We start from the raw sequence: 22,829 nt of genomic DNA, 5'->3' as shown, positions 1-22,829 counted from the left end.
GCAAACTCTCCAAATTTACGATCAAACTTCTCTTCAGCCATATTAGAAACAACAAAATTTACAACGCTAGAAAAGAATTCCGCCCAAATGTAAGTCTAGACGAATCACAGACAGGAAGCCAGTGTGATCTTAGAGCTTATCTATCTTCAATTCTGCCTCACTTCAATGAAAGCTAGTTGCTTGTGCAACAGATGCAATCATCAAGCAAAGGAATGAACACAAAATGAGGAACATTCCAATCATCAATAACTTGTTTACTCAACCGCACAGAGTAGCTAAAACACATTCCTAATATAAACAATACTTCTTTTTTGGAGAAAAACTAAAACTGAATTCAATATATGGGTAACTTATCAGTTCAAAAGGCATTGTATACGTGCCAATCACAACATTACATCCTCCTTAAAATCCAGGTTAAAACAGTAGCCATAATCTCTGGCTGACTCGCAAAGACCCTGAAGCGAAAGAGGCAGTATACTACTCTTGACTCCTTGAACAAAATCAATGCCTACACGTTACAGGCCAGAGTTTGCACTGTTACCTAGAGACGAAAGGTGCAGTTCCAGTTTGAGGCCTAGCTGCAGCCGTTGCAGTTGCAGGCGCCGAAGGCTGACCCAGTTGGGAATTCTGATAAGCTCCCAGACCCTGGAAAGTAGCCTGAGAACCATAACCACCAATCATACTTGGATTCAAAGCAGTAACACCCTGTTGCACACCAAACCCTGGATTCAATCCCATTGGTGAATTCAAGGACTGCGTAATCCCACCAGCGAATGCACCACCCAAAACCGGGTTCAAAACCCCCATGGCAGCCGGATTCTGCCCCAACAAAACAGCACCGGGATTGAACCCTAAAGCTAAAGCCGGCATTATTGCAGCATTAACACCTGCAGCCACAGAAGCTGGACCTGCTGAAGCATTATTATTATTATTATTCTTAGTACTGCGGCCTTCAACAGCAACAGAGCACAGCAACTTGAAACCATCAAAAATTTTCACAGGTTCCTCCAAAGCCTTCTTTATTCCCTCGAATGTCTTATACACAATTATAGCAAAACCTCTAAACTTCCCGGTCATTTTATCAAACCCCAACGGCCCATCCTCAATCTCCCCATATTTCGCGAAAAACGCCCTGAGCTTCTCGGCACCAATCTGCGGCCCCACATTCGCCACATACAATTTCCGAGAACTCATCTCAGAACCCGGCTGGTTCTGAACAGGTCCAGTGGAAGCTAACTGGCAGGCGGCGATCCGATTTCCGATCTTCTTCTGCGGCTCCTTCAATGCCTTTCGCGCAGCGGCGCGCGTCTTGAAGAGGACAAAGCCGTAGCCTTTAGAACGGCCGGTAGTTTTATCGGTGACGACATTGCATTCCTCGATGGCGCCAAAAGGTTTGAGAGCAGCGATTAGGGTTTCATTAGTGGCATCCCACCCAAGGCCGTGGACGAAGATCTTGCGGTGGACGGGGTCCGACTCGGCCAAGGAGATGATTTCGGCGGTAACTGAAGGGTCAGATTGAGCGGCTTCTTTGAGAATCGCGATAAGCTGGTCCTTGCTAAAGGGTTCTAACAGTTTCTTAACCTTTCCCAGCTTGGATTGCTCATCATCTTGTTCTTCTTCGTGGTCTTCGTCGTCATCCTCATCTTCTTCTTCTTCTGATGATTCTTCTTCCTCTGAAGATGACTGAGATGATGGTCGTTTCAGTTCTTCAACTTCATCAGATTCTTCTGACTCCGATTCTTCGTCGGAAGATGAGGAAGCGGATGATTTGAGGGCTTTGGGTTGATGCTTCGGCTCTTCTTCTTGCAGCTTTCGCTTTTTTGCCATGAGAAAACTGGAGAATCTTCAAACAAACCCAGAAGCACAACCGCAGTAAGCGTTACTAACTTCAGCTGTATAAACAAACCCTAATATTTATAGAGAAATTAAATTTCCGGTTATTTTTTAAAAATAAATTAGTCAAAAACTCAAGGAGTAAACTAATTAAATTATATACAATGAACAAAAATTTTGACCGTGAGTGTAGAATTGTATATTATATTATGTATCAAAAATCTAATTTTATGTATCATTTATTATATCATATTATATTTATTATATGACATAGTTTTTAAAAAATAAAATAATAAAAATATATAATTGACATATCATCATTTTAGAAAATATTACAAACACATTGAAAATTTTTACATACATCTCTATTACATCAATATTTTATTTAAAAAATATATTGATTTATATCGATAATATGTATCATATCACAGAACATATATCATATCGTATAATAATTATGATATACCTCATAATATGTATCATTTTTTATCTATATCATATCATATCGTATAATATTAATAACTATGATTTTGACATTTTTTTTACCCTAGTAACCATTTTTTATTACATATTCTTATATATAAAATCTCACGCAATAACAAAATTGTTAAATATAGATATTAAAATCCATATGTCCGCTTGTATATTTTTCTTAAGTTGATAGGTTGTTATATTATGACAAAAATAGGTAGTACAATAGAATTATCATGAGTTACATCAAATTTTAATCTTCTAATATGTAAGATAATCATAGATGGTACAAGATAAGATAAACATTTGGTGCACAATTATACACTATGATACACTTCCGTGAGTCATCCCTTATATAAAAAGGCGCAGTTTCATAATTTCAATACTTTTGCAAATACACACATAGTCACACTAGTCCACCTTTACTCATAATTATGCACAAGTGTTCTAACGGACTATCTTGTGCACCTTCTAGCCTCTTTGAGTTTGTGTTTCATGTGAATACTAAGATGTGATTTTACGCTTATATTAAGAGTAAATACTAGCACATTACAACAACCAAAAAGATGAAAGAGTCTCCAACACTGATGATTTTCTTAACATCGTATAGTTGATTATTAATTGTCATGCCTACACTATAATCTAACGATTATTAAATGGATTCTTGATGGATTTATGGTAGTTTGATTGAATATTTAAAAATTTTAATTATTTATTTTGTTGTGTATGCATGTTATATGAATTATAAAACCTAACTGTCACGGTATCTCACACTTAATTTATTCAAAAAATATATCTTTCTTAACCCTAGTCTTGATGAGATTATTAATTTGTAATTTTGTGATCAAGAAAAACTCATATCGACTTAAACGAGCATCAACTTTATTAAGTTGGAACCAAAACTTCTCCTTTAGGGTATTTTTATGGATTTCTCTCAATAGCACTAAATGTATCAATACACTACTAATTCTGGTGATGTTTAATTGAGAAAGGGCATCAAATATGTATTTCTAAATAACATTTATTGATAATTGTTTAGCCTCATCTGTCTTTCATTAATAGCCTTTTTTTTAACCTTAGCCATTACTTGCGCTTTGGAGTGGGAGTAGCCAAGTCTTGAGATTTTCTTTTTCAACTAGCTTATAACACTCTACTCCAGAAGTCTTGCTTTTTGGGGGTAAAGTATTATTGTTTAGTCCATTTTAAACCATAAAAGGGTAATTAAACATTTAACAATTTCAAATTACCAAAATGCCTTCAATAAAAAAAAAAAATCACCGAAACAATCTCAAAGTATCAACATTCAACAATCCTTTTATAATGTGTGTACATGATCTATAAAACAAACATAAAGTCAAAACACAAAAAAGCACTAACATTGACATTGAGATCCCTTGTACATCACTCTGAGTTGACTTGTTACTTTGTCGTTACCAATCATTTCTTATCTACAAAATCATACAAAATAGAGTGAACTTAATAAGTATAAACATCTATCTTATAAAAAATTATATTTCATCTTCCCCTTTCAACATCTATAACACATTCCTAATCTAATTCTTTCTTGTTATTTAAGGTTCGTATCTAGGCTCTATCTCAGATGTCTTGGAATGTGACACATGTAAGTCAATTCAACTTTAATAGTGAAAGCATTTTCATAAAAATCGTTTCTTATCATTTTCTCATCTTTAAGCTAATCCGACTAGGCTAGGAGAGGGATTCGACACCCTAGCCATGTGACTTAATGTTTATGCATCTCTCTACATACATCAGTTGTAATACCTATAAGTACATTCTGAGAACATTCTAGTCATTTTATGTTATTTAAATTGTTTAATTTTGAAAATTTGTGAAGATGAACTATTATATATGTTTGTTGTACACTTGTTCATGTGCTAAAATCATTCATGCAACATGAACAATCATGAAATGGATAGTTTTGGAAATTGAATATGATGAATGATCGTGCATAATAGATATATGATCGTTCACGAACTATAATTATAAATAAATCACGTCTACAAGTGTAAGGGAACACAACTCCCCACGGTTGTAATTGCTTGAATGGTCATGCATAGTAAATACATGATTATACATGATAGTTTTTATTTGGAAAACTATATAAAGTGAAGAGTATCCCGTCAAGGATTTTTTTTTTTTAATAAAACTTTACATTTATACATACGAAAAAACAAGCGAGGGATCCACGTGAAGTTAACGAACGTTTTGAGTGTTGATCGTGATTAGTTATCGTTTATCTTCCTCTTTTTAAAAGATATTTTGTTCCATAAACAATTAAACATAGTTTGAGTTGGTGTAGTCAAAAGGAACTTTGAAAAATTCTTAATGTGAAATTAATTGTAGGTACCACATATATAACGACTCATCTACAAAATATAACTTTTACACATAAGTTTAGATATAAATCAAATCAAGTTCAAATAACCTTTAATTTGAATAAAAAATAGGTAATTTGAATTTGTTAAATCAAAGTTAACGGTAATTAAAGTTTGATTTAGTCTTTAAATTTAAATGTTGAAGCTCAACTTAAGTTCATGACTTGGATTCATGATTTAGATTTATAACTTATTGAAAAAAGATCTCATTTTATTAAATAATGAACAAAATAACGTTATTTTGACAATTAGTTAATGGCTCAAATCGAATTGCGAACTAAACTCTAATTAATTCGAGTCATCCATCTAACTCATGAACCAAACTTAACAGAACTCACTCTAACTTAAATTTGGATTGATTTAAAAAACGAATCAATCTTTTCAATTTGAATTTAATCTAAATAAATTCAAATCAAATCAAATTAAACCAAACCCGATTTCACATCCAAACTAACTTAATTTGGGTTCAACCCTCTTTACATGAGTATAGGTCTAAACACCTAAAGCCCATACTGGTTTTCTAAGCCAGTGCGTGAACAAGCCGCCCATCGGTCAGTCAATACTTCTATCAGTTGAAACACCAATCCGACCGGTCAGAGTGGGCTAAATGTACACCCCGGTCCAATTATTATAACTAAAATAACAACAAAATTTAATATACTTATTATTACAATAAATTTATGTGCATAATTTACTTATATAATTTTATGTATAAATAATAATATATTATTATATAATTAAATATTATTTTATTTTTAATTTTTAATTATTTAATCACACGATTACATATTGTTTATACAAAAAAATTATGCACATATACCATATTTTAGTAATGTATAATAATTTCTAATAAAATAATTATGTTAAATTAAGCTAGTGTATTCTAACTCCAAGTTCAAATAAATCCAACCATATCAGTTTTGGGTGAAGGTATACTTTTATCAATAAAATTATATATACTCATTTTTAAATATATAAATATGTATACACTTAGTGTTATTGTGTGATTAAGTGATTTTGAATTAAAAATAAAATAATAATCAATTATGTAATGACACATATAAGTATATATATATTTATATATTCAAAACAAGTATGTCTAGTATTGCTCTACTGTTATACATCACTGTCCATGCTTAAGCTCCAACATCAAGCATTTTCTCAAAACTTTGCTTCTATAACTATAACCATCTTTCGACTAGCCCATTCTTCTTTCCTTTGAAATAATTTTCATAAAACTAGCATTACTTCTCTAATAATCTAAGGAACTGCCAACATTTTTTCCCCAAAACACATGCAGAGATTCTCCATAAGTTTTTATCAGTTTCTACAAACCATTTCTAATCTTCGGCAGCGCTTTACTAATTATTCAATAAATAATGCCCAAGATTTTTTTTGATAGAAGAAAAAAAAAATCAAACCCGTGTATCGCACTCATGCAGAACACCAAATTGCTAATCGATAGAGTTTTCTGTATTGTATGAAGAATTTATAGTAAATTTGGGATCTAGGACAAATAAACCTAGCAAGCGCCGAGAGAATGAACAAAAATGAATGTTTATATATTTCTTTCAATGGTACAAAATATGGAAGAATGTTTCTAAGTCATATCATAACTGACCTTTTCGGAGGTTGTCTCTGCTTTCCAAGGGTGAATAAGGTTCTCCTCTTTAATAAAAAGCATAGGAAAGCTAAGACTATTACCAGGAAAAAACAAATTTCGATGTGAAACCTCCAATAAAACTTGGTTGTTACACCACTGCCGCAGTCACAGATGCTTCGTAGTAAATTGCCCTCAAGTGTTTCATCTGGATCAAGAATGAAATCTACTGTCACAGCTTCTTCTTCCAACCAGATGGTGGTTGACTTTGATTTGTACCCTGGCGCTGAGGCTATAACTGCAGCAAAATGTTTGCGTTCGTAATAGAATTACATTTTGGAACCAGACAGAGGAATTGCAAGTTCATCTAAGACAAGAAACCAGTTTAGGTAGACGAAAATAATTATTGACAGTTTTTGGTCTTTTTACAATCGTGGAGATTCCATTTATCCCAACTACAACCTAAAATCAGATCGAGAAATTCCAAATTGTTAAATAGGTCCAAAAAAATTTCAATACCACTAGAATCAGCATTCCCCAAAACTACTGAAACCCAATGAAAACATTTTTATAAAGAAAAAGAGAAACAGCACCGTCACCCATGTAACAAATTGTTTGTACACTGCAGATCTGAAAATGCCAGTACTAGGAAGAAGAGACTCTGCTCAAATCTATGTTTGGGAAGCAGAGACTCTTCTCAATATGTAATCCATGAAAAAAGTACTAAAGTTTAAATCTATTTGAGTACATTTTCAGTGATAATCATCAAAATCATATAACAATTTCAGAAGAGAATGATAAGTATAGTTCATAAAATGTAGTCGGCTAAATGTTGTGACTCGAGCCGAGCCAGCTCGAGCTCGGCTCGATCGAGCCCGAAACGAGCTGGGCTTGGCCAAGCTCGAGCTGGCTCAGTAGATTTTTTTTTTAAATTTTTTATACAAAACGACGTCGTTTTAACCAATATATATTAAAAATGATGTCATTTTGATAACAAAAACGAGCCGAGCCGAGTCGAACTTGACCCCGATACAAGCCGGCCTTAGCCGAGCTCGAGTTGGCTGTGAGCCAAGCTCGGCTCGGCTCAGCTTGGCTCGGCTCGGCTCGAATCCAACCCTATGTCATGCAACTAAGTAGAAATTTAGACCATTTTGAAAAATGTTTAATAAAAGCATCTAGTGTGCAGTAGTATCAAATTTATATCTCATGTATCACATGAATTGACATTGAACGATACTATGCATATCCACTAGGAGTACACAAATAAGTATACGCTTATATGTTTCATCACATATTTGGAGTTACTTTATTATTAATTCAAATCACATGATAACACACATTAAGTGTGTACCAATTTGTGTATTCAAAGTAAGTATACATAGTTTAATTGATTGACATTCACATGCCCACTTATTAGTGATGGAATGTTCATTTGGGGAAGAGAAGCACAAAACAACATTTCTTAGTTATGTCAGCCATCACTGTAAAATTCTGCTTGGGTCATTTTTAGTTGAGTTATCTCAAAATCGGCCTGTGAAAAGAAGCTTTAATTGATGCTAGTAATTAATATCAATACCTTCGTACTTCTTGCCTGGTGCAAGTAGCCGATGGTAATCAGCAAATGCTCTACCAGATTTAACCTGTTAAGCACTCACTAAGTATCAAAGCTCATGTTATGCCCAAAATTTTAAAAAAAAAAAAAAACCAGTCAAATGACAGCTTTGCATGACAATAGCTTACCCTAGAGGCTAGAACTAATCAACCCAGAAGAGCAATAAAAGAAACAAAATAATGATGATAGATTCAGTGAAAATCTTGTAGATGTTAAAATGCTGTGCAAATTCAATTTTGAAAGAGGGGGAAAAGAGGAAAAAAACATGATTGGTGAAGTTTCTTCTGTTCAATGTGTGAGTGAAATATTGTTACTATATAATGAAAATTAAGCAGCACAGTCGACCACTCCCACTCCCCTGTTTAAGAAGAAAAATTCAACAAATAAAAACACTTTCTAAAAACCTACCGAGTTCATGAAGATTTAGATGCCATTTTATTCAAATCTGATATAAAGGACATGTCAATCACACTGTATAGGTATATTATTTGCAAACCATATCATTGTACAAGTGATTTTATGCAACATTGGACCAAGTTAGGATTCTATGACCTCTAATTTAGACCCAGTTAGGTTTATGCTGTCCAGTGTGTGAATGAAATATTGTTACTGTATAATGAAAACACAGCAGCAAAGTCTACTGCTACCCCTCTGTTTAAGAAGAAAAATTCAACAAACAAAAAATCATTTTAAAAACCTACCGAGTTCATAAAGATTTCGATGTTATTTCATTCAAATCTGATATAAATACATGTCAACCACACTCTATAGGCATATTATTTGGAGACCCTATCATTGTACAAGTCATTTTATGCAACACTGGACCAAGTTAGGATTCTATGACCTCTAATTTTAACCATTCAATTACATTGCTAATATAAATGACCAAGAGAGAACATTTTTTTAGCATTTACACTCTCCTTTGCTATCCAACAAAAATATACAACCCAAAAATCACCCAAGAAAGAAATGACAAGTGCACAAATCTTATAAAATTGACCTCACATACATATATTGATGCAAACATTTATATGGTTATGAATATACCATGTAATTTATTCCCTTGATTGTGATTGAGCCAGGTATTGGCCTTCCACTGTCTGATGAAAATATCCTTCCATGAACTCCAGTCTAAACATGCAAAAGTCATTTAGTTTAATGCTTACATTAATTTATAGGGTATATTGTAGAAATAAGAGATTACTTTTATTCATGTATTCCATAGAATGCATGCACAATTCTTTCAGAAAAAACAATAATGTGCAGTTTACAAAATTCTCTTACACAAAGTAATGTGATTCCTCAATAACAATTTGTTAGTGAACAGTCTTAAATATGAATACAAGAATAATAGGTAATAAAGCTCAATTTTTAATTTTATATTTCTTTTTGCTTTTGAGCAAGAAACAAGAAACTTTGTTCACCAAAAATAGAATGATATACGAAGTGGATCAATAGTCCAGCATTTGAGCAGAAGTACTCTCATTGATCCCTCACAGATCAACTTAAGCCTTTGAATAAAGGAGTTATTTAATATGATATCAGAGCTAAGTTGAACAATAATCTTTTTGCTCAAATCCATTACATTGCAAAATTAAGTAATAATAAGTTGCATTTCATTGTATTTGGATTTTATTTGAAATTGCAATTGTATTCAAATCATGAGGAAAAAAATGTGCCTTGAACATGATGGAACATGTTAGAGCTTAAATAATATAACTGAAACTTTAGTTATTAGCTTACCCATGAGCATATGCAGACCACTTACATCCACCAGAAGAAAAAAGAAAATCACAAGAGGAAAATATAATCTCAAATTCTGTCCAATTTTCATAGACAAAATTAATGGAACATGCTTGAATTTATTTGAAAACAAGCAACTTTATCATGCAATTGTACATGAGGAACAAGATAATTATAAAGTAAAGCAAAGTGTACCTTTACAACACTTGCAACAAGATTAAGCATGCTAATTTTGTTGTATTCCCAAATAGTTGGAAGCTGCATCAAAGTTAGAAAATGGGTCATGCCAACACTTATCCTTACATACGTATTATAACCAGTGAACAGGTTACACAATCCGGTACCAATTAGATAAAAACCAAAAATAGCCAGCCTATCTCTATGAAGTAGACCTGGCCACCGGCCAGTTTGGCCCGTGAACCGGACCGAAACCGGCTCGGATAAAACCGAAACTGGAACCGGATTGAACCGGAACCGAAACCGGATTTTGACGGTTCGGTTTCGGTTTATATAATTTGAAATCGTAAACCGCCGGTTCACATCCGGTTTATGAACCGACGGTTTAGGGTTTCTGAACCGGTAATTTTTTTTTTTTTTGAATTTTTTTTTTTTTAAATTAAAAAAAAAGGAAGGGAACCGTTGGTTCCCTACAAATATGCAAGGGACCAGGTCCCTCCTGCATATTTCAAAATCTTTTGCAAGGGGTTAGTCCCCTGCAAAAGATTTAAATTTTTTGTAAATTTCGTTTCACCCCCTTTTTTTTTTAATTTTTTATAAAAAAATTTCTATATATATTCATTCAATCTCTCAATTCTTCCACACTAAATCTTTGAAACTCTCTCATTTACTCTCATTCTCATTCTTTCAATTTTTAATACTCTCTCAATTTTTCAATCAAATTCTCTCAAATTTAATTAAATTCTTTCTTTATTTTTTATTAATTTCTATTTCTATTTTTATTATACAATTCATAATTAATTATAGAATTTATTTCTATAATTAATTTTTTTTTTTAATTATCTTTCATATTTAATCATATAATTTATTTTTTATTATGCAAAGGTAAAAGAATTACGTGAGCTTTAATTATTTTAAACCTCAAGAAGATACGTAGAAAGCTTAATTGAAAAATTAAATTCAAGCATTTCTTTTAATTTTCAATTGTTGTAATTAATAATTTAAAAATTAAATCAAGATCATGTATTAGAATTGACGGTTCAATGTCGGTTTTGAATCGGGGTCATAAATCGGAACCGTCGGTTCCGCACCAGGGTCATGAACCGGAACCGTCGGTTCCGAACCGTGAACAAACCGTCCTATTACGGTTTTGATTCAGGGTCCTTAATTTTTCGAACCGTGAACCGGCGGTTTCGAACCAAAACCGCCGGTTCATGAACCGTGGCCAGGACTACTATGAAATGCAGACAATCTATGACACTAGTCACACTACAGTGTATATCTTCATCCAAGTCAAAATCACAAGGAAAAGATTATTAAAACAGAGATATAACCTCATTAGCATTAGGCCATTTGTCGTCACTTATCTCCAAGGTCAATTCAAGACAACCACCATGAATGTAATTCCAATCTTGCATGCCACCATATATTGGATACCTGCAGCAGGGTTTTGGTTGAATCAATTGCAGGACTTTTAAATAAAATATTGTTTTGAAAAAATATATTATGAGTTGGAAAGTCAATTCGCTGAAAGAAGAATGAGGAAGTAACTCTAAATTAAATTCACATTAAACCAGTTCTTTATATAATCAAAACTAAAAGAATTTTAACAGTGTCATACCAAAATGCTCCATTTATAATCCCTCCGTGAAATTCTTTGCTCAATGACATGTTACGGTGAGAATGACTATATGAGCTTGCCAAGAACTTGAATGTTTGATCATCAGGACATCCATAATAATTTCTCCTGAAATTGATCCACATTAAACAACAAAAGTAATGAAAAAAATGTTTGCCATTTGAAGAATATTTAAACTGTTCATATACAGTAGGGATTTTGTTTTCATTATATCATCAACGCTCTAAAATTTGAGAAAAGCACATGGGATCTATTAATTGTTTGAACATAGAAGAGTTCCAAGGAGCTAAAACCCCTTAGTATTTCAGAAATGAGACTCCTAGATAATTGAAATCCTGCAGCAATTGATAGAAGATTATATTACATGAACAAATAGCAAGTTACCATAAACCTACAAAATCTTCCAAATGTAATAACAAAAAGATGGAAACCAATGATTCGAAAGCACAAACTGGTGACATAGCTAAGCCACTAAGAACCATCAGAAAATAAAAAGTTTGTTAAACACATCAAACATATCAAATCAGTTAATTAGAACAGTATGAGTATGATTAGGCAAGGGCTGAGAAATGCTAATCTATTCTAAAGTGATAAAGAAGCTCATGAGTTTTTATAACGGAAGGAAACCAAAGACAATACGGTACAAAGGTAGGTTGTTATGATTTGAGAGACTGTTCTTAAAAACTAGGATAATCACCTTTTATCATGAGTGCCATCCCATGGATAATTTGCAACAAGTGCACCCTGTCAGCAATGAAAAACAATATCAAGGATTTTTATTTCCACATCTTATGCAAGTCTTCTTTAAACAAGATTAAACATTCAATCTAATGCTAATTGAATTCCCTATAAAAAGGTAAATAAGAAAATACACACACACACAAGGAGTCTCTTTTCAAAACACCCTTATTTCAAGCAAAATCCGGACCTCATTGTGACCATAATATTCATCTTTCTTGTCCGAATCTTTAACATGTGTTGGAGTTTTTGCCAACATTTTAGTGTACACCTTTTTCGCAAGGCTTTTCATCAACACATAAGCACTCCACTTTTGAAAGGTTTTTCAGTAAGCAATCTCTAAGTAGTTAGTAGGCACTAGGAAATTAATATTGCTCAAGAAACAAGGTGCACACCATGGTTACCCCATTACTAAGTTTATAGATTTGACTGGAAAACAAGTATTACCCCATGCAAAGTGGCTGAGGCCGTGAAATGCATCTCCCTCAACCAAGTCATTATTGCCCTTGTTTCAGGTTGTCGTGCATCCTCATCATTGTTCATAGGAAAGAACTGTAATGTTATATTAGTCCAAGTCTTAATTAAACTAAAAGTAATAAACAGTACAAAATATAGCAGCTTCTTTTCATAATTAGAAGTAAGAATATGCAAAATTTCAAAGAGCACCTGGTCTGGAAAATCTCGATTTAGATCGATATTATTAGCATTACCACGCCTCTTGAGTGCAAACCCGTCAGGGTTCAATGATGGAAGTATATGAAGGTGCACATTTTCTACAATCAATTTAGCCTGTAAAGAAAAACATTCTCCAATAAGCTAGCGTTTTGGAAGTATTAAAACTTTAAGTCCTTTAAACAATCTAGGCTGCAGAGGCAAATGAATATTCCAACATAAGTTATCACGTTGACGCTGAAAGAAAAATAACAAATAGATGCCTATTAAACAATCACGAGTAACAGAGAACTGTCAATAATTAGTAGTGAACTACTCTAAAACATTTTGCAAACACTTTTAGAAAATACAAGCCTTTAAAATGGCAGTAAGTTGCAGACAAACTACACAGAAACTTGGAATATTCTAAGAAACATATCAACGTTTAAAGCAACAATTAAGAAGCCAACAGCCCAACAAAAAATGAACAAATAATAAACATGATAAACTTGCCACGTCAGGGAGGAAAAAGAATAAAATTATAAAACTGATTTCTAGTGAAAAAAAATAAAGAAATACCAAGGGATCTTTCATATGGTTGTCACATAGCCAGTTTGCAAGAAGTAATGTAATTTCACGACCAACAGGTTCATCTCCATGGACATTCCCAATGAACTGCAATATCCAACATATCAGCATCAAGCATCCCAAAACCCAAATCACAGTTTCTCAAAGACAGTTTCCAGACCATGAAGCTACAGGTAGATAAGTTTACCAAGAAGAGAAAAAAATACTGTCCTATAAACTGGATGATTAGACTAGATATATATGTGCTCCAATGATGGGTTTTTTTTTTTTTTTAATAATAATGAGAAACTATGCTCCATTGATTTGGTTTGCTCACCACCATTATCATGTGTTATCCATAGAGGGCGTTTATCAGATAACATAAATTTAAACTACTTCATGAACTTAAAAAACAGCTCATATTGCACATGACAACTTTGTAAAGCATTGACAAAATGGAAATTTTTCAAGGAAAGGAAAAGAATCGGCTAATAAGATTTTGTTGCAAGCATTCAAGCAATTAATCTATATGTTTTATCATTTTCTTTTAACTTTGTTCTTCTTTGGATATTGCCTCACGACTGCCAATTCAAACAGAACAACTGCACCATTTCTTGTCTTAATAAAGGTCTTCCCCAGCTCAGATACAGTTATGAGCTTGACATTTTCCATTGAAAACCAAAAACCTTTAGTGTTTGAAACCAAACGATAGAATTGGCAAATTAAGTCTTAAGAGCAAGTGTACCATGCAAATGATAGGTTATCACCTTGAATGCAGGTTCAGGCTCTTCCGCACCAGGCTTGTCCGAAATCTCCATCACCCACTACAACAAATACAGAGCCAGACAGACCTATTTAGAATTTATATTTTTGCATCAAATAGCAACTCTAATACAAAAAGAGAGTGTACTACCAGTGGAAATCCATTCACACTCTTTCCAATACTGATAATCCAATCCAGAACCCCCTCAAGGAGAGAAACAAAAACAAGTTAGCATAAATCACTATGGCAAGCTTTATAACATCATATTAACAACCAAAATAATCCAATCATCAACCAGAAGCAGGGAAAAGTTATTTCAGCATAATGCAAAAGCCTGATAATATTTCTAGGATAACATGGTTTTTGTATCATTAAATATTAAACTATAATGATAATCATTAGAATTGTAATATTGAACTCAGAACTAGTAAAAAGGATTCTCCAAATAATCGTGACTGCCAAAGCTACATTCTTTTTTTTTTTTTTTTTTTTTTGTAGAATACAACATAACATTTATAATATGGAACATCATACCAGAAACATTCAAGAGTAATCAGCAGCAAATATTAGCATAAACCATTCTAGTAACAGTAGTAGGATAACATCATATGACTGATGACAAAATACATTGTTACAAGCTGATATTCATAAGGTCATTCCAAAGTAGAAATTTGAGTTCAATAATAAAATTACGAATTAAAAATCAATCTTAAAAAAATCACCTGTAAATCCTAGAAATGTTACTACATCTACGCCCAAAATCCTTGACAGCTTGCTCCAGATCATAATTAGTCATGTAACCTTTAGCCTTATCAATACTGTCACTAAAAAATCAATCAAACGAAAAATAAACACATAATATCCAAAATACAAGCTAAAATAAAAGCAAAAGTGTTTTCTATAACAACACTTAAAAACTAATTTCCAAAACGGAAAACACTTTTAGCAAGAACATTAAAGTGATTTAGGAAAAAAAAAAAAAACTAAAAAGAGCTTTCCAAAAAAGGCAAAAAGCAACTATCAACTTAAACAATAACAGCAAGAGCACACCTATTGTGCGAGTGATTCTCCTCGAGTAAAAGCCTTGTAGCTGAACCTGATAAATCAGAAATCAGTCAAAGATCATTCATTCGATTATAAAATCGAAGTCAAAGAAAATAAAGTCAACGATGTGAAAATTCAGATCAAATGAGAAAGATATTACCTGAAAGGCCGCCTCTAGAGAGAACTGAGGATAAAGTGAGAGAAATATATAGAAGAAACAAGATTAGCTTCATTATATTAAACTAGAGTAAATTAAAATTTTCGAACTTGAACTTGAGGTTGAGCTTTGCGTTAGTTCTCTGTATTTATTTCTTTCTTTTTTTTTTTTTTCCGTGTTGAACGCCGAACAGAGTGAGGGAGGAAGACGGTCAAGAGAATCGATCGCACATGGAAAGCACGTGACGTTACTTGGATTGGAAGTGAATTTGGGCTAATTCGTGGCCCATTTGAGGAAACAGTAGATTTTCAGGCTAAATGAAAATTAACTATATTTTAGTGGGCTTTTAAATATAAGTATGTAACCCCCCAAAAATTGCAAAAAATATGCATCCGAGTCCGATCATATTTTCACCCAACTCCATCAAAATTGTTGTGTATGTTAAAAAAAAAAAAAAAAAAACTCTAAAAGAAGATTGAGATATAAAGAACAATATATAGAAATTTCTCTTTTACTTTGAAAGCTTTCAAGCAAAGCTTACACTAAAATATCATGAAATATAATTATTTAATATCTTATAAAATGGATTTTATATATGTTTAAACTATCGTAGGATAAAACATAGTTAGAAAAAAATATCATATGTATTTTGTTTAATATATGATACATTTCATGAATTTACTCCCTTTATTTTGTGGTAGGATGATACGAGTTAATTTGGTTATTTGTTGAATCACCACATGCAGATATTATACACTAACATTTTAACTATTGATATTGATAATATCTTAGTGAATAAGTTCATAAAGTTGTCATAATAACATATTTGTTTGATATCAATCTTTCAACTATGTTAAAGCTCATAAGTATAAAAGAATTTCGATTAAATATGTTTAGTTTTGTCTCATTTAATATATCCTCCTCTAATTTAGACAATACAAATTGCATTATTTTCATATAATATGAAAGAAATGTATGTGATAAAAGGAATATTGCATGTATTTCAAATGTGATGGATGATAAACTGTAACCATATGCATTTTTTGTTAGCTTCATAAAAAGCTAAAATCTTTTGATGATTCAAAATGTTGAAACCAAAGTTTGTTGAGTAAAGCGTCGTGACATTGATATGTCATTATAAATGAAAACATATCTCATCTACAAGTGGGTTTTATGAAGATCAAAAAAACAATCAACATTTGTATATCCAACTGAATTAGGATTTATAGGAAATTTGATATAATAGAATAAGAAGTTCAAGATTTGTGTTCACCAAACATTTGTCTATTAAGAAGTTCAAGCATTGTTTGAACTTAAATTAATATTCAATGTTAAGATTTCCCCTTAAGGACTCTTGTGAAAGATGTGGAGAATTGTATTGAAGAATGAGGTTTTTTATTCTTATTGGTGAATTTAGGTTAAGGTGGAGATTGTTGTATAGTTGTAATCCAAATTCTGCAAGGGGTCATGTTGCTTAACTCCACTTTCGTTGGTTGCTCTTGCCTTCCACTCCTCCCTTATTGTTGGTCATTTTGCCTTGTTACTCCTTTCTTGTTGCTCTTCATTTTTACACTCTTTGTTTCAATACTTTTAGATCATTATTTGTTATTGCTCTTTAGTGTACCCTCACATAAATTTGTAATTTTGCACGGTAAATGTAAAACAAAAACAAATAAATTTGTAATTATCAAGACTTTAACAATAAAATTATACGTACACACTTTTAAATACATAAATAAGTACACGGATAATGTATTATCATATAATTAAATAATTTTGAATTAAGATTAAAGTAACACAAATCATATAATTACACATTATCTATATACTTATTTTGTGGACTAAAAATATATACACAAAATATTACTTTAACTTTAATCTAATAAAGGACAAGTATTGATATCAACATTATTCTTAAACGATATATACGAAGGTTTCAACTCTTCAATAATTGACCATACAAAATATAAATTGTGAAATGACCAATCCATCACCATTCACATCAACCTTTTATAAAGTTATTTTGTAACTTCAATGGTAGATGCATTCTCCCACCTCATTCTTTACCTAATGATGGAGAGATATAAACTTTTTTTTGGTAAGATTGGCATAAGATATTATAAAGAATCAAACATAAAAGTGACTTTAGTAATAATGTTTATGCTTTAAAGTTTAAAGCCAAATCAAATCAGTCCATCACAAATAGATTAGTGCACAATATTAACACTAAAAAATTTGTTATATGCCGTAATTAATTTCTTCAAATTGTAACATAACTGAATAAACGGTAAAGGTTAATAAAATTGATACAATATTAAAATTTAAAAAAAAAATTTGAATTCGAGTCTTTACCATATTTATCAAACTTTAATTTATCTAATATAATAATTATGATTTCAATCATTATATTTTGAGTTTACCCATTCAATTAACACGGACAAATCTTAGTTATCTGTCTGTACATGTGTGTAGGTGTGTGCATATATATATATATATAGCTAGCAACTGCGTGAGGCGAGCGTTGTGGTATTCGCGTGCTTTGCTGGCCATGACACGAGCCCCCTAATTTCTTAACTGGAAAATTAGCACTGTAACTACGACACGCCTCATTACTTCCCTCTCTAGCATTTCACTGTAACAATTAGTGAAACACTTTAACTACATTTGAGTTTTCTCAATTTCTTCAATCACGTTCAACAAGTTTCCAACTCCTTCTCGTCTCTATTTCACGGTACGTACGACGTAGTTTTAACTTGCTTCTCTGTGTGTGTGTTTTTTAGATCTGATCTGTTATGTTAATGCTGAATTGAATTGGTTGTAACTGTGATGTGATTTGTTGTTTGTAGATCTGAGTTTTGAAGTTAGAGTTTAATTGTTTGGTTTAGGTTAATCCGAGGATGTTTCGCGGATCTGGTTGTTTGGATGATGAGATTTTTTTTTTTTATGATGTTTGTTTATCGTAGCTGGATTTTTTTTATGAACTGAGGTGAATCAAGCGTTTTGTTTAAAATGTGTTTGAAATTGAATAATTGCTGGTTGCAACTAGTTTATGATAAGATGGAACATTAGATTTGTAACATGAAGCGTTATATCGATCACATTTAGCGTAAGAATCCTAAATATGACATCTATCTTTATAACGTGGACACTTGATTTTATAGATTGACTTGTGAGATTGAATGAAGTGGTTAAAAATTGTTAGTTAAGGTTTTATCTTTGTAAAACTAATGACATTGTCAGCGTGGTAAAGTTGGTAGTTTTTGGGTTCAGTTGGTGGAAGTTATATTGGGCTGGAGAGGAAGTTATACATATGACTCAGTGTGTAATTAGGGGACACTTTAGTTATCTTTCACTAGAATTAAATTCTGTTTTCTGTTTTGTGATGAATTCATCAGGATGCTGTTCCACCTGCTTTTTGTTTCTATAGTTTTATTTGAATTGGTAGACGGAGAATTTATAGCCTCTAAAATGAAGTAATGTGCACAATAATTAGTCTCGGACAGTTTATTTGTGAAATTGTTTGTATTGGCAAAAGTTTTATAGGTCTGATACTGTTGAAATTAATCAATGGGGGTAGGACTCTCTTAAGATGGGAAAGGTCAATGAATTTGCTAGAACTTGTCGATTTTAAAGAACTTTGGACCAGGAAAAAACATGAACTGAGGAAATTCTGGTAAAACTTATGGCATTGAGATTATTAACTGTTGCTCTTGGAGTGAAATGTATTAAGAATCATATATCCGTCTAAAAGGTTGAAAATTACAAGTATGTGAGCTAATAGGTAAATTTAATAGATTTTTTTTGGTTCAGTATGATTAAGTTATAAAGAAGAGTAATCGCTACTTGGTTGAAAAGGGCAAGTTTATGGAACTGGAGATTCAGATTTTCCTTTCCAACATTTGATATGCTTCTGACACAGTTGTCGTCCATTATTCAGGTTGTTGCATCACAGCCATATCATATATATGGTACATGGGGGTAAAAATTTTTTAATCTATCTGTCAGAGTAATGTATAAACTTTTCATCATAAATAATATAGCTGCTGAGGACTACGACTTATAACAAGAAAATTTTATCGTCTTATATTTGTTGCAATCTTTGGTATTGTTCAAATTGGTTTTGAGCATCTGAAGTTTATTTCCTCTATTATTGTTTTCCAGCCCAGGCCTTTTTTTACTGTAATTAAGTCGATGAAAAATATTTGCAGTATTTTTAGTTCTATACCGATGCTATATATGTGTCCTTATTCAATTTTGTTTTCGTAGGATCCATCACTGTGAATGAGGGTAAATGAATTGGATTTCACATGTAAGTGGAGGGGTTGCTCTGTGATTGTGAGGGATAAAATACTTGAGGCATTTCATCTGTAAGAAATATATGAAAATGTCTCCTGCCAGCAGGGCAGATAAGAAGGCAGCTGCAGATGCAGCCGCTTGGATGTTCAATGTTGTCACTTCTGTTGGGATTATTATTGTCAATAAAGCATTAATGGCTACATATGGCTTTAGTTTTGGTAAGTTCCCCTTTATGAGATAATCATTTTCTCTCATATTTCTTTGTATATGGCTAGGAGGAGTTGCATTTTTTACTATCATAAATTAGCTCATAACGTGAAGATAATCATTTTCATCTGTTATCATTTTCAGAATGTACTAAAATTGTAAGTTTCAATTTACTCTTTGTTGTGCTGTATTTCTGGTTGATTACAATCTCTTGCAGCTACAACATTAACCGGTTTGCATTTCGCTACAACAACCTTGATGACGTCTGTTCTAAGGTGGATGGGATACATCCAACCATCTCATCTACCCTTCCCGGAGCTTCTAAAGTTCATTATATTTGCAAACTTTTCCATTGTTGGAATGAATGTTAGTCTGATGTGGAACTCAGTGGGTTTCTATCAGGTAGATCTTTTTGCTCCAGTATTTAACTATTGATTCTTTAATATTGTTTGGGAATGACATATTAAGTTCGAATTTAGATAGCAAAATTGAGTATGATCCCTGTATCATGCCTTTTGGAAGTTGTATTAGACAAGATTCGATACTCCAGGGACACAAAGCTAAGCATATCAGTTGTTCTATTGGGTGTTGCTGTTTGCACAGTTACCGATGTGAGTGTCAACACCAGAGGCTTCATAGCTGCCTTTATTGCAGTTTGGAGCACATCTTTGCAACAGTATGTAAGTTTCCATTCCTTTCTATCTTATTAACTCTTGTTTGTAAAATCAGTAATGGATTTGTCTACACAAAACTTGATTAAAATTTTCTTGTTCAAAATGAGTGGATAAAATAATGCTGTCAATGTTTTAAGTGCAGTATGTACATTACCTTCAACGGAAGTATTCACTGAGCTCTTTCAATCTATTGGGACATACTGCTCCTGCCCAGGCTGTCACACTGCTCTTGATCGGCCCCTTTCTCGATTATTGGTTAACAGGCAAAAAAATCAATGCCTTTGACTACCAAGCAGCTTCAGTGGTAAGCACAACTCAAATCTAATCCTCTTTCTGAGTGTGTTTGTGTTTTAAGAAACCTTCATTCAGGAAATAGAAAGAAACAGAATGCCCGCACAGCTCATAGTTGCATCATTATCTGCAGGTATTCATAATTCTGTCATGCACAATTGCAGTAGGGACGAACCTCAGCCAATTCATCTGCATCAGCAGATTCACAGCCGTATCATTTCAGGTACTCGGTCACATGAAGACAATCCTGGTGTTGGTCATGGGTTTTCTCTTCTTTGGAAAAGAAGGTCTCAATCTGCATGTTGTTCTGGGTATGATCATTGCTGTAATCGGAATGATCTGGTACAGCAATGCCTCAACAAAGCCCGGTGGAAAGGAGCGTCACAGCTTCTCACTACCGATAACCAAACAACAAAAAAGGGATTCTGCTGAACATGATGGGAGAGTCTAATTATTTATACAGGAAGATAAGTTGAGTTGAGCATAGAAAGGTAGCTGATTTTAGGAAATTTTTATTATTATTCATCATTTGAGATTACAGATCCAACCCTCTTGATTCTTATTTTTTTTGTTTTTGCTTGATTCTGTAATTGTTAGTTTATATCCATTTGTAATGAATCCCATCAAGGGAAAAAGGATGTGATTGAGTTAGGATTATAGGTTACCTCTGTTTCACCTTCATAAGTCACGATAATTGTTATTCTTTTTTCCATTTTTTAGGAGTTGGTATTTTATTTGCTACAGATTATTGAAAAAAAAAATTGTTAAATCATTTAGTTGGAAAATATTATAAAATTGTACTCATATAAGTTACAAAAGGAAATGTTATAATATATAAAAAGAAGGGAAATTTTAGAAAATGGCCAAAATACCCTCTCATTAAGCAAAAATGCTCAAAATCACTATTTTCAAGCAAAAATACCCAAAATCACTATTTCTAAGCAAAAAATACCAAAATTACCCTTCCTCTCATTTATTTAACTTCTCACTCACTATAAGGGTTAAATGTAATTTTAGATAAATATGGAGGGTTTTTGGATATTTTATATTGTAACAGGTTTGCTGTTACATAACAAATTTCAAAAAACCCACTATATTCTAAGAAATCTTCGTTGGCTTCCCAATATTTTAAAAAATCTATTTTACCCCCTCTAACCCACGGTCAATGTTTGCTGACCGTGGGAGAAATCGTTTGACCGTGAGACATTGACCGTGGGAGAAATCGTTTGACCGTGGGAAACACTGTTCCCACGGTCGAACTGCCGATCCTTTGCAGCCATTTTCGGCCAAAATTTGGTTGTTTCGGCCTCCGATTTTCACATAAATCAAATTTACACGTTGTATAACACAAAACCCCTCAATCAATTCAACGAAAACAACCAAGAATTAAAACATTTTAAGCATTGTTCAAATCGAAACCCTAAAATTTCAAACCCCAAAATCTCAATCAAATCTCAATAATATGAGTAATAACTTGATTTAAATAAGATTACGGAAGATATACTAACCTTATTTGTCATTTGCCGTTGCCGGAAAGCAAAAAAATCGACGAAAATCTGATTGGGAAGTTTCAAACCGTGGGATGAGCGTGGGAGAATGGAAAACCCACGGTCAAGTAGTAAATTTCAGAAAAACCTGTCGTGGGCTAAGGACTCTCCCCGACACCCCAATATTTTAAAAAAGCTATTTTACCCCCTAACCCACGGTCAATGTCTACTGACCGTGGGAGAATTCGTTTGACCGTGGGAAACACTGTTCCCACGGTCGGACTGCCGATCCTTTGGCAGCCATTTTCGGCCAAAATTTGGTTGTTTCGGCCTCCGAATTCCACATAAATCAAATCTACACGTTGTATGACACAAAACCCCTCAATCAATTCAACGAAAACAACCAAGAATCAAAACATTTTAAGCATTGTTCAAATCGAAACCCTAAAATTTCAAACCTCAAAATCTCAATCAAATCTCAAT

The 22,829-nt window shown here is 32.9% G+C and overlaps 3 protein-coding genes across 6 annotated transcripts; 1 reads left to right on the top strand and 2 right to left on the bottom strand.

The window, feature by feature from the left end:
* Positions 1-537: 537 nt before the first annotated feature.
* LOC123229704 (UBP1-associated protein 2A-like) lies at positions 538-1,827 on the bottom strand. Its single transcript, XM_044655618.1, has one exon. The coding sequence runs from the start codon at positions 1,825-1,827 to the stop codon at positions 538-540; it is 1,290 nt and encodes a 429-aa protein (XP_044511553.1).
* A 4,414-nt stretch (positions 1,828-6,241) lies between these two features.
* LOC123229910 (carboxypeptidase SOL1) lies at positions 6,242-15,598 on the bottom strand. Of its 4 annotated transcripts, none has more exons than XM_044655945.1 (15): positions 15,395-15,598; positions 15,241-15,286; positions 14,913-15,008; positions 14,341-14,371; positions 14,195-14,251; positions 13,440-13,535; positions 12,876-12,998; positions 12,657-12,761; positions 12,169-12,215; positions 11,454-11,579; positions 11,167-11,269; positions 9,851-9,913; positions 8,960-9,043; positions 7,877-7,940; positions 6,242-6,598 (listed from the first exon to the last, which is right to left on the bottom strand). In XM_044655945.1, the coding sequence occupies exons 1-15, from the start codon at positions 15,465-15,467 to the stop codon at positions 6,306-6,308; spliced, it is 1,407 nt and encodes a 468-aa protein (XP_044511880.1). In that variant the 5' UTR covers positions 15,468-15,598; the 3' UTR covers positions 6,242-6,305. The 4 variants fall into 4 exon arrangements, with proteins under 4 accessions (XP_044511880.1, XP_044511881.1, XP_044511879.1 ...); XM_044655946.1 differs by having other exon boundaries at positions 14,913-15,014; positions 15,241-15,280; XM_044655944.1 differs by having other exon boundaries at positions 14,913-15,014; positions 15,395-15,597.
* Positions 15,599-17,911: 2,313 nt separating this feature from the next.
* LOC123228618 (UDP-rhamnose/UDP-galactose transporter 6-like) lies at positions 17,912-21,602 on the top strand. The gene is made up of 6 exons (XM_044654048.1): positions 17,912-18,122; positions 19,658-19,905; positions 20,112-20,296; positions 20,374-20,574; positions 20,711-20,872; positions 20,993-21,602. The coding sequence occupies exons 2-6, from the start codon at positions 19,770-19,772 to the stop codon at positions 21,308-21,310; spliced, it is 1,002 nt and encodes a 333-aa protein (XP_044509983.1). The 5' UTR covers positions 17,912-18,122; positions 19,658-19,769; the 3' UTR covers positions 21,311-21,602.
* The last annotated feature ends 1,227 nt before the right edge of the window (positions 21,603-22,829 follow it).

Source organism: Mangifera indica, chromosome 11, assembly GCF_011075055.1.
Source record: "Mangifera indica cultivar Alphonso chromosome 11, CATAS_Mindica_2.1, whole genome shotgun sequence".
Lineage (NCBI taxonomy): Eukaryota > Viridiplantae > Streptophyta > Magnoliopsida > Sapindales > Anacardiaceae > Mangifera > Mangifera indica.
This window is presented reverse-complemented; position numbering and strand designations above follow the sequence as displayed.

Excerpts from the sequence above, each read along its gene's own strand:
- LOC123229704 (XM_044655618.1), bottom strand. The coding sequence starts at position 1,827 with ATGGCAAAAAAGCGAAAGCTGCAAGAAGAAGAGCCGAAGCATCAACCC.
- LOC123229910 (XM_044655944.1), bottom strand. The coding sequence starts at position 15,467 with ATGAAGCTAATCTTGTTTCTTCTATATATTTCTCTCACTTTATCCTCA. Across the intron at positions 14,372-14,912 it reads AACATTTCTAGGATTTACAG|TATTGGAAAGAGTGTGAATG; the intron begins GTGATTTTTTTA and ends TTGGATTATCAG. Across the intron at positions 12,216-12,656 it reads CCTCAGCCACTTTGCATGGG|GGTGCACTTGTTGCAAATTA; the intron begins GTAATACTTGTT and ends CATTGCTGACAG.
- LOC123228618 (XM_044654048.1), top strand. The coding sequence starts at position 19,770 with ATGAAAATGTCTCCTGCCAGCAGGGCAGATAAGAAGGCAGCTGCAGAT. Across the intron at positions 19,906-20,111 it reads TACATATGGCTTTAGTTTTG|CTACAACATTAACCGGTTTG; the intron begins GTAAGTTCCCCT and ends AATCTCTTGCAG. Across the intron at positions 20,575-20,710 it reads GCACATCTTTGCAACAGTAT|TATGTACATTACCTTCAACG; the intron begins GTAAGTTTCCAT and ends TTTTAAGTGCAG.